At 44.2% G+C, this 12,077-nt stretch overlaps 1 protein-coding gene across 4 annotated transcripts in view; it reads right to left on the reverse strand.

Annotated features, from left to right (window-relative positions):
• Positions 1 to 12,077, reverse strand: part of ARMC9 (armadillo repeat containing 9) — a 154,196-nt gene that overhangs the window by 25,250 nt on the left and 116,869 nt on the right. For all 4 annotated transcript variants that reach the window (XM_040428453.1, XM_040428451.1, XM_040428452.1 and 1 more), the window contains one exon: positions 416 to 520. In XM_040428453.1, coding sequence (XP_040284387.1) covers positions 416 to 520 — 105 coding nt within the window. The remainder of the gene's footprint in view (positions 1 to 415; positions 521 to 12,077) is intronic.

The following is a 12,077-nucleotide window of genomic DNA, read 5'->3' on the forward strand; positions in this document are numbered from 1 at the left end:
AATTATATAGTGTGAACCAGCTGTTTGATGGAATCATTTCTTTAACATGGAATATACTTCTAGGATATCCATTAGAGCACGAGATGCATATAAGATAATAGCATATCACTTAGTAGGCCTACAAGCTCTGGTATACCCGCCAATTCTGAAACTAAATGGGCAGCAATGCTGATTCAGCACTGTGTGCCATTCACTGTTTTCCAAGGTGTAATGGTGCCCTGGCCACCCGCTGTACAGGAAACTGTAGCACAAGGTCATCTAACGTGCAAACCCTTCATCCTTAGAATCGGTGGGGGGCCCAGTGGTCACAATTCTAGCTATATGTCATCACCGTGTCACATGAGAAGAACCCTTTAATTTTTCAGATGTGCACTGAGGTTCAACAATTTATATTACATCAGATGATGATACATACTCCCAGGTACTCTGTAGTCAGAAGCTTTTCCCCAGTTAGTTCTCCAGCCTGTGGTTGAACAACCTCATCTTTGTCTAGGTCAGCCTCCAGAACATCATCTTCTTCCTGAATAAAAAGAAAAACATTACAGACTATAGAAAAACAGAAAGAAAATACGAGAAGTATCACAGCATAACAAGAGCTTTAAAATGTTGGGAGAAATAGACAGTACTGTGCAAAAGTTTTTGACGGGTGTGGAAAATTGCTTTCAAGCATAGAAGTGTTAATGGCTTCAATTTAAATGTATTCTGCAGCAGGACAATGACCCCAAACATACAGCCAATGTCATTAACGGGCATCTGTCAGCAGATTTGTACCATTGACACTGTTACATGTGCGCTTGGCGGCTGAAGACATCTGTGTTGGTCCCATGTTCATATGTGTCCACATTGCGGAGAAAAATAGTATTTTAATATATGCAAATGAGCATCTAGGAGCAATAGGGACTTTGCAGTTACTCCGAGGGGCTCATTACTGTGCCCTCTCCACTTTGACAGATCCAGGCAGTGAACACGTCATCATACCTGGCCCGGTCAATCAAAGTGGAAAGGGTGCGGCAGTTGTAGAGAAAGTTTATCTGTCTCGGATTACATGAAGAGACAAAAGGATTTGAGCAAGCCTACATGTACAGAAGATCTGTGTGCGTTCTCCAAGATGTTTGGAACAAACTTCCGGCCGAGTTCCTTCATCTACACTGCCTAATGGGAAATAGTCTCAGATCCACTTCTTGTTACATCAGAGGTTCAGGCTGAAGCCTTTATGTTTTGTTTGCGTCTGCGGTTTAACTCAATAAAGAGGACCTGTAACCTCTTCTGTCATGTGCTTTAGTAATAATTTAATTATCTATTTTTTTGTGAACTGGGTCTATTGGTAACATTTTTGGGTAGATATGGCTTTTCATCGCTTTTAATTTCATTTTTGGGAGGTGAGGTGGCCAACAAAATGCGCAGTTCTGCCAGTTTTTTATATTTTTCTTTTCTTGGGTTCTCTAGGTGGTTTAAATGTTAATTTTGTTCTTTGGGTTGATAAGATTATGATTTATTATTTTTTGCACCAAAAACTAATTTGTATTTTGTTTTACCATATGCTAAAAACCATAACTTTTTTGTTGACAGAGCTGTGTGAACAAAGGTTGCACTATATTTTTTCTTGCAGAGTAAAAATACTCCCCTTGACATTTTGGAGAAGTATTTTAGCCAAGGAGGGTTATCAAATAAGAAGCTAAACTCTGGCATAGAAAGCTCCACTCTGCTAAAAGCCTTGCAGGGTACAGGATCTAGCAGAGAGGAGCGAGCAGGCACAGACGGGACCTCTGCATAGCACATCACTGCTTCTGCCTGTACCTGCTCCACTAGAGCCTGGTATATACAATATTGCAGAGCCATGGTCGTCATGTGATTTACCCATATGACTACTGAATTGGCTGTCCCCGGGTGCATTCTCCTCTTTGCAGGGGATGAACATTAATAGAATGTGTTCAGCTAATGTGCAGATACAGAATTCCCACTGTTTGTATCTGCACATGCGTGTTCAGTCATCGCTTAGCGCCTGTGCAGTACGGGATATGTCCAGGAATGGCCAAAACAGTGGGTAAATCATATGACCGCCACCATCTTGTGCACTATAAATGCGGGAAACATGGCTCTGCAGTGTTTACATAACCCATGCATGGGCAACCTGGGGCCTTATGCGGAGCAGGTGAGGTAATGTTTAATGAGATTTACATATGGTATATATGTGCAAAAAAATACATTTAGGGCCTTTTAGAGAATATTTTTTACAATCACTTTAAACTTTTTTTTACCCTGAACACTAAAATGCTTTTACTGTGTTGGATTAATATTATTCTGGCAGACAATCATACAAGATTCATATACAGTCCTGATCAAAAGTTTAAGACCACTTGAAAAATGGCAAAATATCATATTTTACATTGTTGGATCTTAACAAGGTTCCAAGTAGAGCTTCAACATGCAACAAGAAGAAATGAGAGTGAGACAAAACATTTTTTGAGCATTCAATTAAGTGAAAATAACGATTAAACTGACACAGGCTGTTTTTCAGATGATCCAAATTTTAGGACCACATGCCTTTAAAAGTCCAAATCTGTGCAAAGATGTGGATTCATTGTCATTTTCTGTCAGGTAGTCACACGTTGTGATGGCAAAGGCAAAAAAACTCTCCTTTTTTGAACGTGGTCAGGTTGTTGAACTGCATAAGCAGGGTCTCTCACAGCGCGCCATCGCTGCTGAGGTGGGACGCAGTAAGACAGTCATTTGGAATTTCTTAGATGATCCTGAGGGTTATGGAACAAAAAAGTCAAGTGGAAGACCCAAAAATATTTCATCGGGGGGCGTGGCTTGTGAGTGCATGGAGTAAGACGCACGTTTCACTGCTCCTGCCAAGATCCTGCTCATTTACAGTGAAAGCGCACTCAAAACTGCCTGAAATTACTTACCTAAGGAGAGGAAGGTGTCCGGTGACTGCAGTGACAAAATCGGAGCCTGAAAATGCTGAGGAAATCGTCCAAACTGGAGCAACAAAACCGCATGGAGAAAATCCAAGATGGCGCCGAAAGTGGAGAGGGGTCGGCGCGGCAGGAGTTGGTGAGCCAAAATGCGGCTGCTAAACTTAGTAGATATGCCAGATTGGATGGTGGAGTGGGCGATTCGGCCAGTGATAAAGGGACTGATATTCCTACCTCCTCTGACCAGGAGGACGGATCCATGGACGGCGATGACCCGGTTTTCTCCGGTCAGCCGGTGCCCAATTCTGCGGTCCCTGAAACAGTTCCAGCAGGCCTGCGGGCTGATTCTACAAGGGAGCCCACACTGAAAGATATAATGGTGGCAGTGGCAAGCTGCAACAGTACCCTTAAAGTGCTTGCAGTACAAGTAGGCAGCCTGAGATCAGATGTGTCCATAATCAGGCATGACCTGCATAAGATTTCTGAGCGTACTTCAGATCTGGAAAAGAGGGTGTCCTCACTGGAAGATGTTATTCAGCCCCTGCAAATGGCGTCAAAAATGAATGGGAAAGATATAGCTGCCTTATACGCCAAAGCGGATGATTTAGAGAACAGATCGCGGAGGAATAATTTGAGAATTGTTGGAATGCCAGAAAAAACAGAAGGGGCCAATGCTACAGAGTTTGTGGAGAAATGGCTGCACCAGTTATTCCATGAGAAGGGCCTATCCTCCCTGTACGCGGTTGAGCGGGCGCACAGAGTCCCGTCGCGGCCGCTCCCGCCAGGCAGGCCTCCTCGCCCCATACTGGCGAAGATTTTACACTTTAAAGATCGGGACACTATCCTACGCCAGTCAAGGGATAATGATGAGATGGTCATGAATGGGGTCAGAGTGTCCATTTATCCGGATTATTCCAACGAGGTACAGCGGAGGAGGAGCAGATTTATAGATATAAAGAAAAGGCTCAGAGTGCTACAAGTTCCATACGCCATGTTGTTTCCGGCCAGATTGCGAGTGGTGGCATTGGGATCCACCAGATTTTTTGAGGACCCTGATGAAGCGACACAGTGGCTGGACGTCCACGAGAGGCAATTGAGAAGTGGGGCCCTGGACACTTGAAGGAAACAGTTTGCAGTTTGTGTTCACTTTATATGCATAGGATTGCACCTTAATGTCACTTGAACGTTATACCTGTTATAAAGTGTATTGAGTGTTGCTACCACACGGTAGATCCTGATGCAGGAGTAGGAAGTTGGGATAAGAAATGTATTTCCCAGTTGTGGAGAGGATTCTCTACCTGAGGGAGAGTGTTGGAATCAGAAATGATTTTTGTTCAGCATTGGGCATGGTGCTGCAGATTGCCCTGCGTTAGAGTTGGATGTTTGGGAGGGGGGGGTTGGGGTTACTGTTCAAAGTAGTCTGATCACTGGGGAGGGGGAGGGTCGGGGGGAGGGGGACGGGTCAGAGATGGGTGAGGGGCGTGAACCATGCGAGAGTGACTTTAGTATGGAGTGTGAGATTCAAACATGATGTAATCTTTCATTATGACACAGGTGATTAAAGTGTTGAGCTGGAATGTGAGGGGAATGGCTGATGCACGAAAACGACAATGTATATTTCAATATTTGAGTCGATTTCAGCCGGCTATCTGCTGCCTGCAGGAAACGCATTTGTCCAATGATAATGTGCAGTGGCTGAACAAAAATTGGGTAGGTCATGTGGTACATGCAATCCATTCCTCTCACTCCAGGGGCGTAAGTGTGATTGTGCATAAAAGTATAAGGTATGAACATCTGAAACAATGTGTGGATGCTGAGGGCAGGTATTTGTGTGTGGTGTGCAAGATTGATGGGATCCAGGTGGTGTTGGTGTCAGTGTATGTGCCTCCACCTTTTGCTTCCCCTTTAATACGGGATATTATGACCTTTGTGGCGGACTTCCCTGGACTGCCGTGGCTGCTAGTTGGGGACTTCAATTGTACATTGAATGACTCCATAGATAGATGTCGGGTAGAAGGTGCCAGTGGATCACCGGGGAGTGTGGCTCTAAAGAATATTATGAGGGAAACTGGCTTAATGATGTTTGGAGGCTGCGTAACCCGGATAAGCGGGCGTTTTCATGTAGATCTGCTACGCATCATTCACTATCACGCATAGATCTGGCTTTGGTTAATGATGTTATGCTGCCATTGATAAGAGATGTTATTTATCACCCTCGGTCGTTGTCTGACCATTCCTTGGTGCAAATTGATTTGTGCCTGGGCGTGCTTAGGCAGGGACCGAGGTTGTGGAAATGTAACCCGCATTGGCTGAATGTACTGGGGGATCTGTCTGAGATTACTAGGGAGATCAGGGAGTACTTTTCTATTAATGGAGGGACGGCTTCAATTCACGGAGTATGGGATGCCATGAAAGCGTTTCTGAGAGGGGTATTGATCAAAGAAATAAGTAAGCATAAATCTAAATCCAGAGAGGCGGATGTTAAAGCGCATGTACAAGTAACAGAGGCTGAAAGGGAGTTTGGTAGAACCCCCACCATGGATAATAGTGAGGCGCTGGAGGTAGCTCAGGAACAACTGAGGTGTCACCTACTACAGGCTGCGGATAGGAAGCGTAGTTTCTACCGCCAAAGATCCTTTGAGGAGGGAGAGAAAGTTGGGCATTTGCTCTCAGTGGTTTCTCAGGCACAGAGGGGTTCTTCTTGTATACAAGAGCTAATGGATGGTAACGGAAATAGTAGCCAGGATACAAAAGGGATATTAGAGATTCTAAAAGGTTTTTACGTCTCTCTCTATGCTTCCAAGGCGTCTAGCTCGGTGGAGGCTTTGTCCGCCTTTCTGGCTGAGGCTCAGCTATCAGTGTTATCAGAGGAGGATAGAGAGAGACTGGAAGAGCCGATCACGCTGGAGGAGTTGGAGGCAGCTCTTGGGGGGATGGCGAATGGTAAGGCGCCGGGGGCAGACGGTATACCAGTGGAGGTATATAAAAAATTGCAAGGGATACTTCTCCCTGAATTACTAAAGGTTCTTGAATATTCTCTGGAGACGGGTTCGCTACCACATTCTATGCAGGAGGCTATCATAGTAGTTATTCCTAAGCCTGGGAAGGATCCCAAAGTTCCTGATTCTTATAGACCAATTTCGCTATTAACAGCAGATGTGAAGCTCCTGGCAAAGGTGTTGGCAAACAGGTTGTCCAGAGTAATACTTACTATAGTGCACCCGGATCAAACTGGCTTTATGCCTGGAAAATCGACTGCTATAAATATCCGTAGAGTATATACTAGTCTGAATATTCCAGCAGATAATGGAGGAGATAGGGCCTTACTTGCGTTAGACGCCGCTAAGGCATTTGACAGTGTTGAATGGAACTACCTATGGGAAACATTGAGAGTCATGGGCTTTGGTACTCGATTTATTCAGTGGGTGAAAGTGTTGTATTCAAGCCCAAAAGCACGGATCAGAGCTAATGGGGGGCTGTCAGATAGCTTTTCTTTGTCCAGGGGCACCAGACAGGGGTGCCCATTGTCACCCTTGTTGTTTGCGTTAGCAATTGAACCACTTGCAGCCCTTATTCGCCTGTCACCTCATATTGTGGGGTTTAGATATGGTGAGACGCAAAACAAAGTGGCGATGTATGCTGATGACACTATGTTATTTTTGGGTGACACTGGGGGCTCTCTGGATGCGGCCATGGCTTTAATAGATAGATTTGGTGGCTTCTCTGGGCTCCGGATAAATTGGCAGAAGTCCGCCTTGATGCCGGTTGACGGACAGGCACTCTCTGGTGTGCAGGCAGATAGTTTGATTCCTTGGGTGGGCAAGTTTAAATATTTGGGGCTATATATAACACCTAGACTGCTAGATTTTGAAGAGCTTAATTTAACCCCTTTGCTAAATACTTTCAGGCTTAAGGCTAGGACATGGGGTAGACTCTTTTTGTCAGTAGTGGGTAGAGTGAATCTCCTAAAAATGGTAATGATGCCTCAGTTACTATACATATTGAATAATGCACCTGTATGGATCCCAGTGGAGAGATTTAGGAAAATACATTCGATATTTAGAGATCTCATCTGGAAATATGGTCAAGCTAGGATTAAGCTGGAGACGCTGCAATATCCCAAGTCTGAAGGTGGCTTGGCTGTCCCTAACGCCTGGATTTATTTCTTAGCCTCTCAGTGTCAACACTTTAAGGGTTGGATGGAATTTCAGCTACCAGATGTGACGGGGAAGATACTGCAACACTGGTTGGGTAGTAGGGATCTTATGGGTATTCTGGAGGGCGCAGGGATGCATGGGGGAAGAGAGAAAGTGACGCTTATTGAGCTTATGAAAAAAGTGTGGGCAAAGGTGAAATTGATCAGGGGAGTTGGTGGGGTAGGAGAGCTTTCCCCATTGTGGAACAATAACCTGTTGCCAGAATTCATTTCTCTATCAGGAGTCCGAAATTGGGAATCCCATGGAGTAATGAGGATAGGTCAATTGATTGAGACTAGTATATTTAAATCATTTCAAGGTCTACAGCAGGAATTCAACATTCCCAAAGGGTGGTTCTATCAATATCTGCAACTGAGACACGCATATGAGGTCACGATAAGGAAGGGATGCACTATTGCAAAAGTGGATGTGGTCCATAAACTGGTTCTCCCAGCTGGAGGAAAGAGAGGTTTGATATCACAGGTGTATACTCTGCTTTTAGAAAAATTTCTGGTAGAATTCCCCCTTACTAGGATGAGAAAATGGGAAAAGGATTTGGGGGACATCCCAAAGGAACAGTGGGAAGATATATTGGAGGCAGTTCCGAGAGTGTCTGTAAGTGAACAGGGCAAGTTGTCACAACTATTTATCATCCACAGAGTTTACAAAACTCCAGTATTTTTGCGGAAAATTGGGATTAGAAATGATGACAATTGTCCAAAATGTATGGCGGAAGGTGCAGATCTATTTCATATGCTTTGGTCTTGTCCAGTGCTAAGTAGATATTGGGATGAGGTGTTGTCTTTGATTAATCGTAACCTGGAGTTGAGGGTGCAGAAGGACCCTAAGATATGTTTGCTGGGATATGTGAAGGAGATCGGTGGGGGAGAGGCGGTTAAGGTGGCAGTTGGGAGACTACTGTATGTGGCCAGGAAATTGATTGCCTTTAGGTGGATCCAGGGGAGTCCGCCAACGGTGGATGAATTTGTGAGAAAGGTGAATGATATGTTAACATTAGAGAAGGGAGTGTTTGTTAGGAGGGGATGTCCCTCGAAGTTTGAAAAGTTGTGGAATGAATGGTTGTCTCACACTCATGTTGCAATATAAAAGATCTTGGAAATTCATGCTCTGATCTGGGGAGGGGGGGGGGGGGGGGTTTAGTTGGGGGGGGAGGGGGGGTGGGTGCTGTTGGGGTTATAACAGTCAAATGACTTTGTAAATGATTTGTCTATATCTTGGTATATTCATTATCTACAATGATTGTAGAAGATGTAACAAATATATGGACAGATGATAATGTTTTTATAATTGTGTATATTTGTGATTCGGAGGGGAGAAAACTCCAAGAAAATTGTGATACAAAATGTATTGTGATATACCAATTTTATTTGAACAATAAAAAACGATTTGATTGAAAAAAAAATAATATTTCATCAGCACTGAGCGGGAGGATCCAGTTGGCTGTCCGTCAAGACACTGGACGATCCTCGACCCAAATTAAGGCCCTTACTGGTGCTGACTGCAGCCCCATAACCATCAGACGGCATCTGAGACTGAAGGGCTTCAAAAACAAAAAACTTCTTCAAAGACCTCGTCTCCTTGAACGCCACAGAACTGCTCGTTTGGACTTTGCAAGAGAGCACCAAACATGGGACATTCAAAAGGTGGAAGAAAGTTTTATTCTCTGATGAGAATTTTCTTTAACGTTGATGGTCCTGATGGTTTCCAACGTTACTGGCATGACAAGCAGATCCCACCTGAGATGTTTTCTACGCGCCACAGTGGAGGGGGCGCCATAATGGTCTGGGGTGTTTTTTCCTTCAGTGGAACAATGGAGCTTCAGGAAGTGCAGGGGCGTCAAACGGCCGCTGGCTATGTCCAGATGTTGCAGAGAGCATTCCTCATGACTGAGGGCCCTCGTCTGTGTGGTAACGACTGGGTTTTTCAACAGGACAACGCTACAGTACACAAATTTTTTTTTGTCTCACTCCCATTTCTTCTTGTTGCATGTTGAAGCTCTACTTGGAACCTTGTTAAGATCCAGCCATGCTAAATATGATTTTTTGCCATTTTTTAAACTTTTGATCAGGACTGTATTTAGCAGTCAGTGACATGCTCGCCATGGTAGCTTGGTAAACAATAGCTATGGAGCCCATGATGGGCAAGGCCCAGCTCCTTAGGGGAGAGACCAGAGTGAGAGGTCTGATGAGGCTGCTCTGTGTTTTGCTCTGAACAGTTGCTACAACCTTCATATAAGAGCTTTCCTTTTGCTGAGCAAAAGACTGATTGTTTTAAATTCTGCCAGTTCTAGCGACTGATAGATCTCCACAAATCAGCAAAAGTTAAGCTACGATTGCAATCACAGGGGAGGAGGCTCTGATTCCACATGCATGTTTGGGAAGAGGTTTCCTAAGGGGATCAGGGTTCCTCCTGGCAATGAATGAAGATGAGGAAAGAACAGAACTCTTTCCGTGCCTGTGAAAAGGAGAAGCTGGAACAGTCCCCTGCAGATCTCTGGGATGGTGATTGGTTGATGCAGCTTTGTAAGTCAGTTGAGGGGGGGGACGGGGGACGACGACACGGTTTCAAATGCTCTGAGCTCTAGAGGAGAGAGCACCAGGGTCCTGTGTGCTGGAAGGGAAGGTTTATGAAAAAGGAATACTTCCCAAAAGAGCAGACAAGCCTTCCTATCTGAGGTCAGCATGTTGTATGTGATGGTGCCCAGGGGTAGAGAGGACAGCATACAGTGGCAGCAAGCTGAAGTAAGTAACCGCTGGGGGCTGAATTTATTTTGGGGTTTGGTCTAGCAAATGTATTTATTCTGGGGACAGGTCAGACATCTGTATTTATTCTGGGGACTGGCAAGGTGTCTATATTTATCCTGGGGACTGGTCTGGAATTCGAATATATACTGTACTCTGAAGTCTGTATTTATTCTAGGGTCTGCACTTGGCTAGGGCATAAATGTAAAAGTTTCCAAAGTTTCTCCATGGAAAAACCGTATACAGGTCCCTTGCTCTCTTCTATAATTCATCAAAGAGCACTCCCCTTATGTCTGCTTAACAGAGCGTGTGTGCCCCGTGCAAATAGCTGCAATCCGCAAGATATGTTCCACACTGCAAAAAATATAGAACATGTTTTGTTTTTCTGTGGAGTGGAGGCACGGACCGCAATCCCACGAAAAGCGCTTCCCTGGGTTTCCAATCCGTGTCTCCCCTCCACAAAAGATAGGTGAAGGGGAAAGGGACAAGTCAACCCCCTGCACAGTATTCTGAGCTAAGAAGAGGTCTCCTCACTTCTTCTTCCCTCCCTTCTTCCCATCATGCAGTTTCATGAACACTGAGTGAGAAACTGCAGCTACATCCCCCTTCTCCCCACTGCTCACATCAACTCATTTTAACTTGGGGAAACATCACTACAATGGGCAGTGAATAGCTGCAGCGGTGAACATGACCTAAAGCAGGTTTTTTTTTTTTTTTTACTCGTTTTATTGAACGAATTATCAGTATACATGGAGGTCGATAAGATATTCATGAACATAAACAGTACCATATACATACCATTATCAATAAAGGTGAGATGACAATTCACGTTTGTGAAACATGTACAAATCAATCACATAACATGTGTGTGGTGGGCACATATCCATATTATCCTAGCACTAGGTGGAGATTATCAGAAAATCTAGGAGCTGAGTACATAGTTTGCATAGATGAGCACCAGGTTCCCCATACCTTACCAAATTTCTGGGGACAACCTCGGTTTTTGAATACAATATTCTCGTAGTATCTTCCATTGGTTGAGAGAAGGGTGTCTCTCACCCATCCAACGGATCGCAATTGCTTTCCGTGCGAGAAACAGTGTCTCTCTCAAGAAGATTCTAACATAGTGGGAATATACCTCTTCATCAACTATACCAAACAGGCATATTTGTGGATGTGTGCAAGTATAGAGAGAAAGCTTGTAACACCAGACCAGAAGGTTTGTATGAATGGACACTCCCATATAAGATGCCAGACAGTTGCCCCTTCTGAGTCGCACCTATGACACCTAGAGTGTGACAGTCTGCCCATCTTTTGTAACCGGATGGGAGAGAGATGGCTTTGGTGGATAATACATAGCTGTATACATTTATTGTTAATGGATGGGGAAACCAGTGCAGGGGATTCCAATACGTCACCCTAAAGCAGGTTTACACGCTGGGGACTGGAAGGGGTGAGGACTGAAGCCTTGGTGCTGAAACGGAGCAGTCAGGAATAGATGAGAGGACTTTTTACATTATGTACAACACTGTTTAGGACCTAACTAAAATTGGGGTTGGGGCTGGAAAACTCCTATAAAAGGGGTTATCTGGTAATTAAATATCAGATCAGTGGGGGTCAGAGGGACCCCCAATGATCAGCTGTTAAAATAGGTTAGGTGGTCAGTGAGTGCCGCGGTCTCTTTCCAGGCCATGTGACGTCACCGTACATCAGTCATAGAATGGGGCTGAGCTGCAATACCAGGCACAGCCACTATACTATGTACAGCGTTCTGCATGGTAAGCTGCTGGGAGTCCACAGCGGCAGCTCCCTAAAGCAGCTAAACTGCGAGGATAGGAATCATTATAATTTACCGGATAACCCCTTTAAGGACCTATAATCTGTCATAGTGGAACAAGATCCTTACATACGTTATCTGTAATATAATCAATATATTCCATTTATAGTAATATTCGTTTGTGATGGCTTTGTTTGAAATTCATTTTTGTGGTGCAGAGACGCTAAATTACAGAAATTGTGTCACTGTACCGTACACAACACGATTCCTAATAGTCCGTTTCTAAATTTCTTTGCCGTTTTACATGATATTTCATTCACTACAGGAAGACTTTGTTATTAATATATTAACGCATCAATAGTTTACAGATTCAGTTCACACATGACAGACCACTATTTTCAAGTGCATGAATAAAGAAATC

The sequence above is a fragment of the Bufo bufo genome, chromosome 4, assembly GCF_905171765.1.
Source record: "Bufo bufo chromosome 4, aBufBuf1.1, whole genome shotgun sequence".
Classification (NCBI taxonomy): Eukaryota; Metazoa; Chordata; class Amphibia; order Anura; family Bufonidae; genus Bufo; species Bufo bufo.